Source organism: Alexandromys fortis, unplaced genomic scaffold (assembly GCF_014885135.2).
Source record: "Alexandromys fortis isolate MF-2015 unplaced genomic scaffold, M_Fortis_MF-2015_v1.1 scaffold_29, whole genome shotgun sequence".
Lineage (NCBI taxonomy): Eukaryota > Metazoa > Chordata > Mammalia > Rodentia > Cricetidae > Alexandromys > Alexandromys fortis.
In genome coordinates, this window is record NW_026067891.1 from 1,519,860 (window position 1) to 1,539,876 (window position 20,017).

General features: G+C 40.2%; 1 protein-coding gene across 5 annotated transcripts in view; it reads left to right on the top strand.

Annotated features, from left to right (window-relative positions):
• The window catches only part of Crebrf (CREB3 regulatory factor), a 72,053-nt gene that overhangs the window by 37,202 nt on the left and 14,834 nt on the right, over window positions 1-20,017 (top strand). For all 5 annotated transcript variants that reach the window (XM_050164851.1, XM_050164777.1, XM_050164618.1 and 2 more), the window contains 4 exons: window positions 11,227-11,424; window positions 13,371-13,560; window positions 15,634-15,707; window positions 16,707-16,829. In XM_050164851.1, the coding sequence (XP_050020808.1) occupies window positions 11,227-11,424; window positions 13,371-13,560; window positions 15,634-15,707; window positions 16,707-16,829 (585 nt within the window). The remainder of the gene's footprint in view (window positions 1-11,226; window positions 11,425-13,370; window positions 13,561-15,633; window positions 15,708-16,706; window positions 16,830-20,017) is intronic.

The following is a 20,017-nucleotide window of genomic DNA, read 5'->3' on the forward strand; positions in this document are numbered from 1 at the left end:
TGGTGCCCAGAACTCTATATACATAATAAATATATTAAAAATAAATAAAACAAATCTTTTTTAAAAAGATAAGTAATATTGTATATATTTGCATACATGATGTTTTGTATCTCTACCTTTGCCTCAGATGTTAGGGAGTGTGGTGAATATAGGAGTGCATGTAGATTTCAAGAACTTTCTCTTTTTTTGAGACATGATCTTAGTATGTATCCATGAATGATATGAACTCGCTGTGCAGACCAGCCTTGCCTCCACCTCACAGGAGATCGCCATGCTTCTGCCTCCTGAGTGCTGAGGTTAAAGGTACACACATGGTCTTTTAAAACAAACCAGAAAAGAGATTTATTTTTATTATTTTAAATTATGTTTGCAAGAGGCTGGAAATATGTCTCAAGGGTTAGGAGCATTTTTGTTGCTCTTGCAGAGGACCTGGACTTAGCTCTCAGCACCCAAGCAGTGGCTCATAACCATTTGTAACTCCAGTTTAGGATGTCCAATGCCCTCCTGACCTCTTTGAACACCAGGCACACATGTGGTGTGCATGTGTACATGCAGGCAGAATACTCATACGTGCAAAATAAATTTAAAAAATTTTTAATTATGTGGTGTGTGTCTGCATGTGGGTATGTTCACCTGAGATCAGGTGCTTTCAAAGGCCAGAGGTGTCAGATTCCCTGGACTTGGAGTTACAGGCAGCTGTGAGCCTCCTGACCTGGATACTGGGAATCAAACTTGGGTCTTCAGAAAGAGCAGAAAGTGCTCTTGAGAACTGAGCCATTTCTCCAGCCCTCTTTCAGAGAAGTAGGGTTGTTGGGTCATTTGGTATTTTTACTTTTACTTAGCTATTTTAGATGCTGGTGCTCAAACTCGGGGCCTTGTGTATTTTATGCTGGGCAACTATACTCTGTCGCTGAGCTATATCTGTAGCTCTTAAGTTTCTTTGTTGTTTTTGTTTTGTTTTTCTATACTGAGCATCAAACCTTGGCCATCAAACCCTGGCCATTGCATGTACTAGACAAGTTCCGTACCACTGAACCACATCCCACAGGCTCTGGCCTGCCTTTTCTAAGCTACAGTCTGGCTATCTACTTTAGATTGGCACTGAAGTAAGTATGTAATAGTCTTGACTGGTTTCTGACTTGGAGTCCTCTTGCCACACAGCCTCCTGAGCCCTGGGAATACAGGTTTATGCTGACATGCTAGGTTATTTTAAGTTTTTTTTGAAGAACTTCCAAAATGACTATACCAGTTTACACTTTCACTGACAATGAAACAAGGGTTTTCTCTTCCCCATCTCCTTGACAACAGTTGCTGTCCAACTTCAAATGAATCATTGTGACTAGTGTGGTATAGTACCTCTTTGATTTTTATTGATAATTAGTAGTCTTGAGAAAGTTTTCATATACTTGCTGATCATTTGGATATTTTGGGGGAAATAACCTACTTAAGTACTTAATCCTATTTTTAAGTTTGGTTTCTATTTGGATAGTAACTATTGGATATATTGTTAACACATACTCTGTTTTATAAGCTGTCTCTTCACTGTTTTGGTTGGTTTTGTTGTTTTCAAGCTTTTTAGTTTGATAAAACTCCATTCCTCTGTTTCTAGTTCAACACCTATGCTTGTGGAGTCTTACCCCTAAGATCTTCATCAACCAGGTCAATATCAAGAAGCTTCCCCCATGTTTTCTTCTATCAGTTTTGTTATTTGAGGTGGATCTATGGCTTTCTCCTTCTGCCTCTGTCTCTTCCTCACTTTCTCCTTCTTCCTCCTCCTCCTCTCTCTTCTACCTTCTCTTATTTCCTTCTCTGTACCACCTCCTCTTCTTCCTCTGTTATTTTTCTCCACATTAAACTTAAGGTACTTTTTACTTAAACTTTTTTTTTTTTTTTTTAGTTTTTCGAGACAGGGTTTCTCTATAGCTTTGGAGCCTGTCCTGGCACTAGCTCTTGTATACCAGGCTGGCCTTGAACTCACAGAGATCCGCCTGCCTCTGCCTCCCAAGTGGCTTTACTTAAACTCTTCCTAAACCAAACAACTTTTGTGCGTTAAATATGCAGTGCTCTGCACTTGTGTAAAAAGAATTAAAAGGGAAAAGATCTTCAGTTGGTCCTTGCTGTTCTTCTGTAGTACATATCTGCTCCCTGCTCCTGTTTTCTCTCTTTCTGTAGGGTCTTGCTGTGTTGTCCTGACTGGCCTGGTACTTGCTATGTAGCACAGGTTTTTCAGTCCTCCTGCCACAGCCAGTTGAATTCTGGGATTAGAGACAAAAACCATCATGCCTACCATTAAATTTTTAAAATACTTTTGGTTTTTGTTATTGTCTTGGTTTTTTGTGTGTGTATTTCAGAAATAAAAGATATGTTGCATTCTTCATAAGTTTTTCATACTCGTTTTGTAGCATGACAGTTTGTCTTGTAGAATGCTCCAGTTTGTCCTGTAAAATGTTCTTTATTCTCTGAATGAATGTGTAGTTCACTGTTGCGGGATGGAAGCTTCTGTGTATGTCCATTTTGCTTTAATGTTGTTCAAGTCTGCTGTACCCTTATTCATTTTTTTGATCTATCCCTTAGCAAAGATGGGAATACTAAAGTGCATCACTACTAAATTACACATTTTTCTTGTCAGTAATGTTACTATTTGCTTTATATCTTTAGGTGTTTTGATGTGGGTACATTTATAAGTCTTATGTCTTCTTGATGAGTTGCCTTTATCAATATGCACAGCTCATCTTTATCTTTAGTGATAGCTTGTTGCTTAAAGTCTGCTCCAAGTCCATGAACCACCTTCCCATCTTACTTCCAAGTCTAGCACCCACAGTGTCATAGACCACCTTCGCATCTCACTTGGGCATCAGGGTCTTTTTTGCCTAAAGTTTACTTTGTACATTAGTCTGGCATTGAACTTGTGTCCTCCTGTCTCACTCTCCCAAGTTATGGATTAGAGGCATTTTCATACCACACTTAACTTTGTAATTTTGTCGAGTGTTGATAGGTAAGGATCTACTTAATTTGTTGGTTTCTGACTGTCTGAATGTAGTTTTGAGGTTCTGGGAACAAACCTCTAGGAACTTACATATGCTAGAAAAGTGATCTACCACTGCAGTACACTCCCAATCCTTATTTGTAGTTCTTTAATATTCTTATTCATATTCTTCCTCTCTCTCCCACATCTACACACAAGAATATATACTGAATATATTCCCTCCATACTTTACCTCAGCAGTTCTCAACCTGTGAGTGGTAACCCCTTTGGGGATAGCATATCTGATGTCCTACATATCCAATATTGATATTATGATTCATAGCAGTATCAGAATAACAGTTATGAAGTAGCAACAAAAATAATTTTATGATCCGGGATCACCACATCATGAATAACTTATTAAAGCGCAGCAGCATCAGGAAGGTTGAAAACCACTGCCCGACTACTGTCCCTTACCTCCAGTCTTCTCCTTCCTTTTTAGTTCCCCTTGTTCTCCTGGTGTCACTTGTGTTTTCGTGTTATAGATACATACGTAGTTTATGAATCTGTGTAAAAATCTAGGCACCCCACGACTGGCCAATCCCTCCGTGGGATTTATCTTTCTCTTTAGTTCAGAGAATTCCTCCAGATACCTTCTGTAGAGCTAGTTTGGTGGTCATAAATTACTTTAGTATGTTTTTATCATTTAGAAACAATCCTATGTTGACTTCTTCACTTAGCTGTTTGTGTTTTTTTGGAATTCATTCAGAAATTTATTTAAATCCTCTTTGTCTCTTAAACATACTTATAATTTTCTCTGGAATTCTTTGGGATTTCATCTAATTCAATGTCATTGGAGGGCATTACTGTGGGAATGGTAAATTTTGTAGGGGGTCATGTGTCCCTCTTTGTTTGTTTTCATATTTTTGCATTGGGATATATGCCTAGGGATTAGGTTGTTGCTTATCTTTGTTTTTTTCTTTTTAAAATCACTGGTTCTTTCAGCAGGAGTGTTAAAAACATTTGAAAGAGATTAGGTTGTGATAGGATTGAGATGTCATTTTGCTCTGCTATACTGTTGTTTGTATTTCTGAAAATAAAATATTGTCTACAGAAAAAGTCACTAGCAAAATATAGTCCCACTGTGAATTCATAGGAATAGCCAAGTAACAATTTCCCTTAAGCTCTTATTGTTTTAGGAGATAAGTAACACTGACAGCGTGGCAAATGAAATGTTAGTTTCTGTCAGATGAGTAAGAATGGGAAAAGAAGAGTTAGTAGTTAATATTGGGTTGATAAAGAAAAAAATAGAAGAATGAAAAGTAAATAGAGAAGGTAAAATAAAAAAGTAAATACAGTGGGGCAGTTTACCTAAAGCAGAATGAAAAAGAAAGATATAAAGCAATGCAATCAGGAGGCTGGAGAGATGGCTCAGCAGTTAAGAGCACTGGCTGCTCTTCTAGAGGTCCTGAGTTTTAATTCCCAGCAACCATATGGTGGCTCACAACCATCTGTAATAGGATATGATGCCCTCTTCTGGCCTGCAGGTATACATGTAAAACACTCATAAATACAATATAAATAAATAAATAAAAAGAAATGCTGTCAGGGCCAGGCAGTGGTGGCACACATTTTTAATCCTAGCACTCTGGAAACAGAGGCAGGCAGATCTCTGAGTTTGAGGCCAGCCTGATCTACAGAGTGAGTTCCAGGACAGCCAGGGCTATACAGAGAAACCTTGTCTCAAAAAACAGAAATTAAAAAACAAAACAAAATAGAAAGGAAGAAAAGAAGGAAGAAAAAAAAAGAAATGCAATCAAATAATGTAAAAGATTCCCAGGTCTCAGGGTATTGAGGTAAGGAGACCCTGCAAATCAGGCTAACATATGTTCTTTGGGAAAACCTATCAAGTGGAAAATAAAAAGGCAAAGAATATAGGCTTGGTGGGGGGGGGGGATGGAAAGAGGTTTGAAGGAATAGGAGTAAGAGAACAGAAGGACAGAACTGACTTTGCTATTGACACTGGGTATTGAATAAAGAAGTATTAAATGTAAAGGGGAGAGCTTGGTGGGGTGTGGAGTCTGAATGCAGTCTGCCCTGATTGCCGGATGCAGTCTCAACTCTCAGTGGTCCTTCCTGCTCTCTCAGATGTATGGTCCTTCACAGATAGGGTTCACAGGTCATTGGTCTGTCTTTGGATGGTTCTTCTAGTGTCTGAGACTGCTTGGAACCTATGTCTGTGTGCTTTTGCCAACTCTGACTCCAGCTACGTTTCTTGTTGAGTACTCTTTGGTTCTGATGCAGACTTTCTCACGTTTTTAGTCAGTGTGCTTGTCGGATTTTAGGATATAGTCTGGTAACTTCTGTCCTGTGTTTTTTGAGAGTACGGTTCACCAAAGGTCTTTGGGTGGGCAAGCTTTTTCTTTCCCTTGAAACAAGGTCTCACTATATAACTCTGGCTGTTTTGAATCTCACTAGTAGACCCAGGGTGGCCTTGAACTCAGAGAGATCCACCTGCCTCTGTCTCAGTGCTGGGATTGAAGGTGTGTGCCGGGGTTGGGTGATTGGTTTTCGAAGTTTTTGTGATTAGTAGCTGCCAGATGCTGTGGTTTTTTTTTTTTTTTTTTTTTTTTTGGCAAATGGTCGTGCAGTTGATGAGCCTGCAAAGTTCCAGGAGAGGAGCAAAATAGAGTTTCAGCCCCTCTTCTGGACTGCCTAATGTTAATAGAGTCTATGCTATAGACTGGCTACAACTGTTTGGGGTTGTAAAATTACATGGTTCAAGAACAAGAACTCACTCTTCTAAAATTTTGTAATTCTCACCGAGCATTTTTCACAGTTGACTTTACCTGTAATCTGCACAAACTAGAGATGTGTGGTTTGAAGTTTGTAAATATGGCGTTTTTTGTTTTTTATTTTTATTAAAAATTTCCGCCTCCTCCCCGCCTCCCTTTTTCCCTCCCCCTCCCCCCACCCTCCACCTCCCCACCCTCTCCCTCCCTCTTCAGTCCAAAGAGCAGTCAGGGTTCCCTGCCCTGTGGGCAGTCCAAGGTCCTCCCCTCTCCATCCGGGTCTAGGAAGGTGAGCATCCAAACAGGCTAGGCTCCCACAAAGCCAGTACATGCAGTAGGATCAAAACCCAGTGCCATTGTCCTTGGCTTCTCATCAGCCCTCATTGTCCACCATGTTCAGAGAGTCCGGTTTTATCCCATGCGTTTTCAGTCCCAGTCCAGCTGGCCTTGGTGAGCTCCCAATAGATCAGCCCCACCGTCTCAGTGGGTGGGTGCCACTTGGTCTTGACTTAAGGTCATGCTCAACCTCCTTAGCGATCAGGGAAATGCAAATCAAAACAACTTTGAGATACCATCTTACACCAGTCAGAATGGCTAAAATAAAAAACACCAATGATAGCCTTTGCTGGAGAGGTTGTGGAGTAAGGGGAACACTCATCCATTGCTGGTGGGAATGCAAACTTGTGCATCCACTTTGGAAATCAGTGTGGCGGTTTCTCAGGAAATTTGGGATCAACCTACTCCAGGACCCAGCAATACCACTCTTGGGAATATACCCAAGAGATGCCCTATCATACTACAAAAGTATTTGTTCAACTATGTTCATAGCAGCATTTTTTTTAATAGCCAGAACCTGGAAACAACCTAGATGCCCTTCCATGGAAGAATGGATGAAGAAAGTGTGGAATATATACATATTAGAGTACTACTCAGCGGTAAAAAACAATGACTTCTTGAATTTTGCATCCAAATAGATGGAAATAGAAAACACTATCCTGAGTGAGGTAACCCAGACCCAAAAAGATGAACATGGGATGTACTCACTCATAATTGGTTTTTAGCTATAAATATAGGACATTGAGCCTATAATTCGCGATCCTAGAGAAGCTAAATAAGAAGGTGAACCCAAAGAAAAACATATAGTTATCCTCCTGGATATTGGAAGTAGACAAGATTGCTGGGCAAGAATTGGGAACTGGAGGGTGTGGTGGGATGGGGGAAAGGGGAGGATGGGGAGAGCTTGGGGGAATGGGATGGTTGGGATAATGGAAGGATGGATATGGGAGCAGGGAAGTATATATCTTAATTAAGGGAGCCATTTTAGGGTTGGCAAGAGCCTTGGCTCTAGAGGGTTTCCCAGGGGTCCAGAGAGATGTTCCCAACTAGGTCCTTGGGCAGCTGAGGAGAGAGAGCCTGAAATGGCCCTATCCTATAGCCATATCTTGCATATCACCATAGAACCTTCATCTGGCGATGGATGGAGATAGAGACAGAGACCCAAATGTGGCGTTTTTAACTTCCGTTTTGTTGTCATCGTTTTGTTTTTGAGACATGATTTACTATAGTCCAGGCTGGCCTATGACTTACAACTACAGGTGACTTTGAACTCCTGATCCTCTCACCTCCACTTCCCAAGTACCATGATAAAGTACTTAACTGTATCAAGCTTAACTTCCTTTTTATCATATCAGCAGGGAGTGAGTTACAGCATTATGGTGATAGATCGGAGAAGGAGGATGGAGAAGGGACTCAAGAAATCATTTATCAGCTTTAATCCCAGCACTCGGGAGGCGGAGGCAGGTGGATCTCTGAGTTCGAGACCAGCCTGGTCGACAGGATGAGTTCCAGGACAGACTCCAAAGCTACAGAGAAACCTTGTGTCAAAAAAAAAAAAAAAAAAAGAAAAGAAAAAATCATTTATCAAAATATGTTTTAGTGTCTGTTTTATGTTTGACATTGTGTATTTTAGGTATTAGCTATATGGAGATTAACACAATCCTTACCTTAATGGAATTTAAAGTTGTACAGATTTATTTGCTCTTAGAATTTCTCAGTAATACCTCCATACCATTGCAGTGCTGGGAATGGAACCTTGGGCCTTCTGCATGGTATACGGTAGCTAATGCTACCATGGAGCAGCCTCCCCAGATCCTCTCAGGGTCTTTCTCTTTTATTATTATCTTTCTTTTTTGAGACAGGGCCTCTCTATAGCAGACCAGACTGTCCTCAAGCTCAAAGTGATCTGCTTGCCTCAGTACTGGGATTAAAGCTGTGCACCACTACATTAGTCTCTTCATATGCTTATGCGCTGTGTGGCTTGGCCAGCCAAAGAAATAGGATCATAGTTTTGTAAAACTTAACTTAGCCACAGATTCTTTTGGGTGGTGGTGGTAGTGAGACTTCTGTTACAGGAATGTTTTTCTTAGGGCATATTTTGAGAGACAAACGAACGGCCCAGAATGTTAGATCAGTGATGTGAGCATGTCATTTTTCTGCATTCTACTTGGTCACCGTGCTCTTTATATTGACAAGCATATGGCTAGAGACACTCTGTGAGTTGGGGGTGGGGTGGTGATAAATTTATGGGACATGTTACTAGCCAAGGCTGGGCCAGAAAGCTGGCATCTTAACTGCTCCTTGGGAAAAGATTGAACACATAAGTAAATCTAATACTTGGTTTAGGTGGGATGAAGAAATAAACGTTGTTTTGACACTGATCTAAAAGTTAGCAAGACTTTTTAGATCATTCAACCAGTTAGGCAGGGGAGTAAGATGTGGACTCAGAGCAAGGCTCCTTGAGTCATAAGACCTGACTCACCTCAGGTCTGCTAATCATGCCAGGCCCCTCTCATCATGTTAACTTGTGCAACTGAGGCAATCTCTTCCTCCCAGGGTCTTAGAAATGTCAAATAAATTGCCCAAGTATTGAGTGAATGAGCGACCTGCACACTGGTAGGTAGATGCTGTCTAAGGGAACATATGGAAATATGGAGGGAAAAGGGAATTGCTTGAGGAAGTGGAATAAAGTCTGTTCCTCTGCTTTGGACTAGAGTAAAATTAAATGTATAAAACACTTGTTATGAATGGTGGTAGTAGGGAGACAGGATTGTTTTGGTTATCCATATGTTTTAGGGTGAGAGATCTCTATGAGCCAGTAATTTTTTTGTGTAGCCACTGTGAAGCAAGTGCCAGTTAAAAATGCCTCAGTTGGTGGCACAGTGTGACCCTTGCCTCTTTTCTAAAGGTGGGTTGATAACTACAATAGGTAAAATCCTTTAATTGAAAATAAAATATATGCACAAATAAATAGGTCAAAGCTATTATTTGTGTACCCAACACACTTATCTTGTACACCGTTTTAAAATTTTTCATTATATTTATTTATTGTGTATGTGGGCGTGCCACAGTAATTTGAAGAGGTCAGAGGACAGTTTGTAGCAGTCAGTTCTCTCTATACACCGTGTGGGTCTTGGGGGTCAGGCTCAAGGTGGATAGCAAGTGATCGTCACACTTGCCCATGCACTTCTTTTTTTAAGAGAAGAACCTAAGCTTCATTGTCATGGTGTGTTCTGCACTTTGAAATTGTATTATGGTTGTGACATATTTGGGCAGTGGTGAGGTGAAGCACATGCAGCATAAGCAGTAGCATAGACCTTATTTCTGTGTAGGTATACACTTTTTAAGGGTCAGAAAAGAAGGAAACCTAACATTACATTCATTGTTGTTAGCCACACAGGAATGTACTGTAAATGTGCAGAATGACATGCATGGTTTATCTGAACCATTGCTCAGAGACATCCTGCTCTTTGACTTTATTTTTTTTAATCTTTGAATTCATCTTTTTTTAATATTTATCTTTTTTTAGTACAGACCTTCAGCTTTACACATGCCAAGCAAGTACTCAACCACTGAGTCACAATCCAGATTTCTTTCTAAAATTCTGTTTGTTGAAGTGCAGTTGTCACACAATAAAACCGACTCTGCTTGTAGTGTGCCCTGTAAGAGTACCTTGTTTGTATGAGTTTTGACAGATACATGTAGTCATTTGTGTAACAACCTCCACAATTGGTACAGAAACTGCTTTCATTATTCCTTAAATTCCTTTGTATTCCCTTATAGTCATACTCTTACTCCACCCGAACCCCCGAGAGCTACTGGATCTCCTTCCGTCTGTTCTAGATTTTATGTAAATAGAATCATACTCTCCTGATTGTGACGCTGAAGAAACCTTGATAAAATTCTAATGTTCAAAGTTTTTCCCCAATGAAAAGGTGTTATCACTTTCTAGGGATAGTTCCAGAGTCATGTTTCAGAAGGAAAATGTGGTCATTTTACTTGGCATGTACCCATCCCTTACTTCCACTGCCTTGTGGAGTTCATCTATTATGATCATTCTCTAAAGGTATTTTAGGTTACTATGCATCCTATGCTGATTTTGGTCCCAGCAGCTCAGAATTAAGTATTTTAAGGAACTTCTCATTAGTAAGGGAAATATACCCTTCAATGTATAGGAAGTACCAAGTCCACTAAAGAATGACCTAGAATGGACCTGTACATTATTTGCTAGTCATTTTGTACTTTTTCAAAAGGAGTAGAATAAAATGTAGAGGAAAATCAGTGCTGCTTATGAAGCTAGGATGGCACTGTAGCCGTGTGCACCGCTCTTTGTGAGCAGACATGTAGAAACCACAGGTGCAGTACCTAAGTACCATTCTATAATGGCTCCTTTTTTTTTTTACAGACTATTAGTTTCTTTAACCAACCTCATATAGATAAGGCCTTACATAATTAATACAGTGCAGTACTCTTGTACACATGGAATAAATGTACTTGAACTCTTCTAGACCAGTTCTTTCTAACCCCAAACCAACATGGTAAACTGGGATAATTTTCTTCCATACTTGACAACAACATTAAACTTTCCAGCAATTCAAGTTATACACGTGTGTAAGTACTTCCGTGGAAAGGCCAGTGTGTAGCACCAGTGGTGGCATCTCTTCCAAGCTTTGCATCATCTGAACAGAGTTAGAGAGACATCCAGCATACTTGATTTTTAAAAAGCCAGACATCAGCAAAGTTATGTTTCTGTTGTGGTGCCTGGTTCCATCTTTTATGAGTTTCTTAGTATAAAGGCACTTTAAGTCCTACAATTGTATTTAATTATCTTCTTAATCTTGTGATGATACTGCAGTATCTCCTGCTAAATTCCAAAATCAAAGGGAAGCACGTGTCAGAGAGCTGTGTAGTTTATTAATATATGTTATATTAATGTTTATTAATTTCTGTATGTTTATGAGTTTGAGATTTACATACTGGACTGTACAAACTTGATTTAGTGTTTTTAACATGTTAGTTATGCTTCAGATGAAAGACAATGTCTCAAGTTACCAATACAAGGATCTTTTCGTTTGTTCTGAGAGACTTAGTGAATGTATGGAGCTTGATGTTGTGGAATCATTTTTTTTTAAGGCTATGAAAACGACTCTGTAGAGGACTTGAAAGAGATGGCTTCCTCCGCATCTTCTCGGAAGAGAGGGAAAAGGAGATACTTCTGGGAATACAGTGAACAACTTACACAATCACAACAAGAGAGGATTCTGAGGCCATCTGAGTGGAACCGAGACACCTTGCCAAGTAATATGTACCAGAGAAATGGTTTACATCATGGTAAGAGGGGTTCAAAAATATTTAGTGCCCATTTCTCTTTTTTAGGGGTGGAGGTATTTTTTTATTTTGAGCCTTTGAGATGGGCTCTTGGTATGTAATCTAGACTGACCTCTAACTCTGTAACCCAGTGTGGCCTTGAGCTTTGAATCCCTCTACCTCTTTCTTCCAGATTGTAGGACTATAGGTATATGCCACCATACCTGTCTGGTGTCACTGTAAACAGTGATAATGTACCCTAATGCTTAGTGTGCTTGGGTTTTCAGCCCTTCACAGTCAGCTAGAGAGGGCATTGAAGAGAGCTTTTTAGTCACAATTGCTCCTTCTTACACAAAGCTTCCGTCGGGGTGGAGAGCCATCATTTCTGGTCCCCTTTTCCTCCACTCCAAGAAATGGCCAAGAGACTGCTACTTCTTGACCTGTCCAAAAACAAGCAACACACTAGGGAGAAAGCAGAAGAACTTCCTCATCACTCTCATTTTCTTCTACCGCAGACTTAATTTAATGGGAAGATTGAACTGTAAAAGGTGACGGGAAGAAAAGAAAAGGGGAAAAAGTGGAGAAGGGGAGTTTATAGAAATCAGGAGAAGTTAATGGTTTCAGTAGATACCTTAGTTAGGGTTTCTATTGCTGTGAGGAAACACCATGACCAAAAGGCAAGTTGTGGAGGAAAGGGTTGCATTTTAGCATTGCTATTCATCACTGGAGGAAATCAGGACAGGAACTCAAACAGGATAGGATTCTGGAGGTAGGAGCTGATGCAGAGGCCATAGAGGAGTGCTGCCTACTTGCTTTGTATGGTTTACTCAACCTCCTTTCACAGAACCCAGGAACACCAGCTCAGGGATGACCCCACCCACAGTGGGCTAGGCCCTCCTCCATTGATCACTAAGTAAACACCTTACAGCTGGATCTCATGGAGGCATTTCCTCAACTGAGGCTCCTTCTTCTCTAATGACTCTAGCTTCTGTCAAGTTGACCTACAAAACTTCCTAGTACAGTAGATCAGGACTGGAATTATGAATCCAGAAAGCTGTGATTAAATAGAATTTCTTCTGTTGTTTTCACAGTAGCTCCAGATAGTCTGCCAAAAAGACAGAAGGTATGAGTGAGATCAGTAAAGAGTGCACACTCATGCCACAAACTTCACTGGCTGAGCATTTTGGAAGACAAGAACTGATCCCCAGTCTCTCTGATACTGGGGCCTTGTTTTTCTAGTCACAGATCTATACTACCTTCAGTGAATTTTTATATTCAGACTTAAAAAAAACAGAAATGAAAAAATGAAGTCCAGTCAATAATTCCAGGTAGCTTGTGATGAGTCTTAGGAAAGCTGTTGGGCATACGGTAATACTTGAGAGGAATGAACTGGGACTGGGGTTTGGCTCAGTGGTCATGCTTACCTAGTATGCGTGAGGCCCTAGGGTTCACTGGATTGGGCATTTAGGAGATGGAGAGAAGAGAGGGAAGTGAAGGAGGAAGCTGAAGAAGAGCTTTTAAAACAAGGTGACCCCCCTCTTTTTTTTTCTTTTCTTTTTTTGTCTAATAGCTTATTTATTCTTAGAATCATGAATTGGTTTAGGTAAACTTACCTGGGTTTTTGTGTCAGATACTTAGTCCTTCTATGCAGAGAGTTAGGACTTTGATGCACAGGAGTTCAAACCTAGAGGAGAGTAGCACTGATTGATAGTGTTTAATCCAGGGCTTCATGCATCCAGTCAGTAATTCTGCCACTCACTGAGATGTATCCCTAGGGTACTTCCATTTCTCTAGCAGCAGGACTAGGCAGAGGGAGAGGCTAGCCCTTCTAAGTTAGGAAGTTAAACATTCTGTATCTCTTGAAATGTGCCAGGGCATCTAAAATGAAAAGTGACTGATGGTGACTATAGAAATTGCATATCTTGTTCACTAAAATGATCTAACTTAAACTCCCTTCAAATGACCTGTAGGGAAATATGCAGTTAAGAAGTCACGGAGAACTGATGTGGAAGACCTGACTCCAAACCCTAAAAAACTGCTCCAGATTGGTAATGAACTACGAAAGCTGAATAAGGTGATTAGTGACCTGACTCCAGTCAGTGAGCTTCCCTTAACAGCCCGGCCAAGGTCAAGGAAGGAAAAAAATAAACTGGCTTCCAGGTAAATTCTAATGATGTTCACCCATGTGAGTAGTCTCTAGGGGGTAAGATTAGACCTTGAGATTTTGTAGAACAGGTGACTTTCAGAAATTATTTGCTAAATAGCTACTATAGCAAGGTTTTTTGTTTCGTTTTGTTTTTCGAGACAGGGTTTCTCTGTGGTTTTGGAGCCTGTCCTGGAACTAGCTCTTGTAGACCAGGCTGGTCTCGAACTCACAGAGATCCGCCTGCCTCTGCCTCCCAAGTGCTGGGATTAAAGGCATGCGCCACCACTATAGCAAGGTTTGTTGATGTTTTAAGTGAAGATGGCATTTATGCTCTTAGGTAAAAGTATTGGGGATGAGACAGACAGAGTCAGTGCATTGTATTATGGTATAACTTGAAAGCCTTAAAACTCAGGTTTGCTTTTTTGCTAAGTGAGGTTGATTGAAGATAGTTAAAAGTAAAATTCACCCATTTAGGTATGATATTATAAGCTTGAGGAACATAATAACTAACTACCAACATGATCAAGATGAGATACATTAACGTTTTTATCACCTTAGAAAATGATAAAAACAAATTCCTCACCCTAGGCCTTTCACAACCATTGATCTATTTTATTTTATGTGTATGGGTGTTTTGCCTGCATGTATGTCCATATACCACTTGCAGGCCTGGCATCCATAGAAGCCTGAAGAGAGTGTTGGATCCACAGATGGTTGTGTGACATTGGATGGGTGCTGGGAATTGAACCCAGGGAGCTCTAGAAGAACAGCCAGTGCTTTGAACTGCTGAGCCGTCTCTCAAGACCCTGTTGATTTTTCTTCTTCCTCTTCCTCCTCTTCTTCCTCTTCTTTTTAAATTAACAGTATCTCATAGTGATCTGTCCTTTTCCAGAATGTCATAGGGATAATGTACTGTAGTAGTCTTGAGTCTGTCTGTCTTTAGCTTAATGTGACACATTTGAGAACCACCCATGGCGTCTCAAATGGTGGGCTACTGATTTCTTTTATTACTGTATAGTCAGTCTTTATAGGAGTATCACACAGTTTATCTGCTTACCTGCTGTGAAGGACCTTTGAGTTCCTTCCAGATTTTGGCATGTTTGAATAAAGCTACTCTAAACATTGACTTACAGGTGTTTGTGTGGGTATGAGTTACATTCCTTTTGGATAAATGCCCAGGTCTATATTGTATGGTTTATCTTTGTAAAAAAGCTATCAACCATGCTGCCTTCCAGAGTAACTGAGAAGTGTTTTACATCCACCACGACAGATGGGGCTTTACTTTCTTCAAATCTTCTACAGCAGTTGGAGTGTTGTCTGTTGTTGTTTGCTTATTTTGTTAAAGTTACTTTAATAAGTATCTACATAACAGCTCTAGTTTTTGAATGTGTGCTTAATTTTTAAATGTTGATTTGGATAAATGGTGATGTGTGCTTTATAATTCAGTTCTTTGATAGATATCATTAAACAAGTGACTTAGAGTTACTATTAGGAACATTAGGGACTGGAGAATGGCTCAGAGGATAAGAATATTTGCTCTTCCAGGGAACACCTAAATTCTGTTCCCAGCACCCACATGGTGCTCAAAACTGCCTGTAACTCCAGCTCCACAAGGATCCAGTGACTTCTGGCCTCTGCAGGCACCTACATACGTAAGGCTTTTTACTCAATATTGACATACATGTAAATAAAAATAAATTTTTAAAAAACGCCTTATGGATGCCAGAGAGGTGACTTCAGCAAGTACAAGAACAAGCTTCATGAAGCAGGTGTGGTCTCCAGATCCCACAGTAGAAGAAGAGAACCAACTTCTAAAGCCTGTCCTCTGACCTCCACACATGCACACCTTCACATACACTCTCTTGCTCTCTAACATGCATGTGCACACACACCCACATACTCATGCACACTCTCTAATGCACGCACATACCAGAAGAAAAAGAAGGCAATTTCAAAGAAGGGTGTTTAATAATAGCAAATCCTTTTGCTACTATCATTCTTTTTTTAAAAAATCTTTTATTTATGGAAATGTATTCTGACAGCTCTTGAAGTGAAAAATAAACTGATAGTAGCTCTTCCTTTCACAGAGCTTGTAGACTAAAGAAGAAAGCTCAATATGAAGCTAATAAAGTGAAGTTGTGGGGCCTCAACACTGAATACGGTAAGCCCCAGTCTTCAGTTTCACTCTTTCTCCTTGGTTTGCATATTCTCCTCCTTGAGCATACTATTTGGCTCTCCTCTTTTGTTGTTCTTTTGTGAGAGGAGAGGGTTTGAGACAACACAGCCACAGTTGTCCTGGAGCTCACTGTGTAAATCAGGCTGGCCTGAAACTCACAGAAATCCACCTGTCTCTGCCTCCCAAGTGCTGGGATTAAAGGTGTGAGCCACCACCATCCAGGTTGGCACTCCTCATTTGCATTTATCTATTTAGAAAGTCACATGCCCACTGTCAATTCATTCTTGTCTTCAAGAGTGACAAGATTTGTGGTTCCTTAGACAAATGACACTACTGTTGACATATGCTAATTCATGGTCCAGTTTTCCTTGTTATGGTTGTATTTCTAGGTTAGCCAGTGTGGCCTATTGATTTTTACTATTTCCCTTCTTTTCAGTTGTGTGGATTTTTGTAGGTCTGTATTGTTCACATTGGTTACATATTGAAATCCCTCTATATCTATTAAAATAAGGATTTCTGGAATTTCTTAGATCTCAAGAATTGCATGAGAATTTAAGACTCCTCTCTTTTCTTTCTCTCCTTTCTTCTTTTTTATTTTTTTTTATTTTGCCATTGTTGAATATTTCAACATTGTAGGCTTAGCTAGCCTAGAATTTGCTGTTATAGACCAGGCTAGCCACACATTTACAGAGGTTCTTCTGCTTCTGTTTTCTGAGTATTGAGTTAAAGATCTGCACCATCATATCCAACAGAATTCATATTTTTGACATGCCTCATATTCTAGGTTATTTTGTTGTTTTCTTATGTATTTTTTACATAGTTAAGAATCCAACCCGGGGTTTTGTGCATGCTAGTGAGGTGAGTGTTCAACCCCTGAGCCGTGTGCATAGCCCTTCCTTTTTATCAAATATAGTTTGTTACATAATTAAAAGCAAACTCCCCCTTGTTGGTGACATATTCTAAGTGTTTGCTTCTGTCTTCTAGACAATTTATTGTTTGTAATCAACTCCATCAAACAAGACATTGTAAACCGAGTTCAGAATCCAAGAGAAGAGAGAGAACCCAGCATGGGGCAGAAACTTGAAATCCTCATTAAGGACACACTCGGTAAGGAGAACATTATTAGATAGTAACAGCTTGCACTATGTGGTGCCAGAGTCAAAGAGTTCTGTCATTTTAAGGAAACTCGTGTTCTCAGTGCTCTCCCCACTTCATTCCTGCCTCATCACCTCCCACCCTGCCCCGGGATTTATCACTGTCAGTATTTTTACGAGAGCCTAACAAACTTGTGCCTCTGGATTCTCATCCCTGACCAGGTTGTACACAGTGGAGAGGACTAGAGAGGCCAGGCTGGTTGGTGGCTTGTGGGAGGAATGACTAGGACATATGAGATACTGCAGGGCCAGGAGGTGCACTAAGAGTGAATCACAAGGGCTGCACAACTTATTGCTGTCCCAGAAAGCTCCAGACTTGTCACAGTAAAAAGCTAGTGTTCATCTTGAGTATAATCAAAAACAATCTCAGATGAAAAATAGGTCCAAAAACAAGTACTTTCCTAGACAGTCACTGTTTGCCTGTGAAATTGCACACAGAAAGCAGTAAGGCAGTTTGCTTGACCTAAGTAGATGGACGATTTTATAGCAGTCTTTTTTTTGTTGTTGTTTTTTGTTTTTTTTCGAGACAGGGTTTCTCTGTATCTTTGGAGCCTGTCCTGGATCTAGCTCTTTTAGATCAGGTTGGCCTCGAACTCATAGAGATCTGCCTGCCTCTGCCTCCCCGAGTGCTGGGTGGGATTAAAGGCATGCGCCACCACCACTCCAGCTGATTTTATGTATTCTTTCAAAGAACTTCCAGTATTCTTTAAAAGCATCCCAGTTTTCATGTGTTAGTTTGAGGGAGAACTTAATATCATAAAATTACTATTTACCTTTTTGGTTTTTTATTTAAAAGCTTTTGCATACCCATTAAGTATGTGTTCTCTTATACTACTAGACAGACAGTTTGACCTTTTGCAAAGTGCTTGGCATATATTTTCTTCCCTTGAATGTTCTGAGGATGTTTTTCCTTCTCTTCTGGCATAAAGTGTTTTTGTTAAAGAACTGATCCCTGCATTAGTGTTTCTTGATGGGTTGTTTGTTACCCTTGCATTAGATACATAAGATTCCTGCTCCCTTGTTTCTCTCAGTGTGCTTTGAGGTTTCTGTGTTATTGGGCTTCTTCTGCTTCCCCTGAGGACAGCTGAGCACCTGTATGTCAGATCTGCCTTGCTCATCTCTGCTCTTTGTTACTTCCTCTTGAACCACTTTTGTCTCCTCATTTCTTTTTTTTTTTTTTTCATTTTCACTTTCCTCTTAGTGCTCTTGTGTCATGTTGTGGGGTGTGGGGGTCATGGAAGTCAGGGTCTCAAACACACTCAACAATACTGCTACCCCTGAGCCACAGCCTCACCTTTTCTTGTTACTTTTGTTTGTTTGTTAGCTTAAGGAATTCCTTTTATTTTCATTGTTTACCAGGTCAGAGGACAACTTGGAGAAGTGGCTCTCTCCTACCATGTGGGTCCTAGGGCAAAAACTCAAGTTATCAGGCTTGGCAGCAAACACCTTTACCCACTGAACCATCTTAACATCTCCCTTCCACTTTTTGATGGTCTTTCTAATGTAGTTCAAACTGACCTCAAACTCAGGCAATCCTCCCTTCTTATGACATGAATATGGAGGTCAGAGGACTTACATCATGTAGGTTCCATAGATGGAACTCAGATTATCAGTCTTGGTGGCAAGTGCCTTTATATACACTGAGCCTTCTTCCTCTTTCATGTCTTATGGCATTTTCTTCACTATTGTTTAGTTTATTTTGAAATAACAGTGGGCTAGGTTATGACATTTATGATCCAGTCTTTAGGTATGCCTTTCATTGTTTTTAGATATCATCTGGTCTGTCTGTCTGTCTGTCTTTCTTTCTTTCTTTCTTTCTTTCTTTCTTTCTTTCTTTCTTCTTTCTTATTTTCTTTCTTTGTCTCCTCTTCTGTCTGTCTGTCTGTCTATCTCTCTCTCTTTCTCTCTTTCTTTGAGACAGGGTTTCTCTGTATAGCCCTGGCTGTCCTAGAACTCGCTTTGTAGACCAGTTGGCCTCAAACTCACAGAGATCTGCCTGCCTCTGTCTCCCAAGTGCTGGGATTAAAGGTGTGTGCCACCACCACCCTGCTTCCTCTTTTCTTAAAACAACTCTTTCATGGTATTTTAGGCACCTTCTAGACTTGCTAGGTTCTTAGGTCCAGAACAGAGATATGGACAGAAAAAAAGTTTAGTCACTTTTGAGGATAGACGTAGCCTTTCTTTTTTTTTTCTTTTTATTGATTTTATAGATGTAGCCTTTTATGGGTCATTTATGTAGTACCCACTGTGTACCATATTTGCATGACATGAGTTTTTCTCTCACATGTTTTTTTCCTCACATGTAGCCCATGGGGGAGTGGTGATGGGGGTGGCATTCCAATCTTTTTCTCTGCTGTTGTTTTCTTTCATATGCTAATCTTTTTAAAAGATTTGTTTATGTGTATGAGTATTTTGCTTGTTTGTATATCTGTTTATCACATGAGTACCTGTTGCCTTCAGAAGAGGGCGCCCCTGGAATTGGGGTTACAGATGGTGTGAACTTCCTTGTGATCCTAGGACCTAAATCGGGGGTCCTACAGAAGAGCAGTCAGTACGCTTAACTGCTGAGCCATCTCTCCAGCGCTTATACACTAATCCTGAGACAATGGCATTTATTCTTGGTACTATTCTGTTGCCTTTTTTTCCTGAAAATTTATTTAAAAATTAATTAGCACAAAAAACATACTAGGTTTTGTTAGGCCATTTTTTTTTCAATTTGCTTTCTATTTTATTTTTATGTGTATGGGTATTTTTTATTAAGAATTTTTTAATACAATCTTTTCTCATTTTACATAGCTATTCCCATTCCCATTACCTCCCCTCCTCCCACCTCACTCTTATTCCTCCACCCCACCATCCATTCCTTAGAAAGGGTAAGGCTTCCTATCGGGAGTCAGCCAGGTGTGACACCTCACTTTGAAGCAAGACCAAGGCCCTCTCCCCGTATATCTAGGCTGAGCAAGGTGTCCCTCCAAAGAGAATGAACTCCAAGATGCTAGTTCAAACACTAGAGATAAGTCCTGGTCCCACTGACAGTGGCCCCACAGACTGCTCAAACCTCACAACTGTTCCCCACATTCATTGGGCCTAGGTTGGTCCTATTCAGGTTCCCCTGCTATCTGTCCAGAGTCAGGGAGCTCT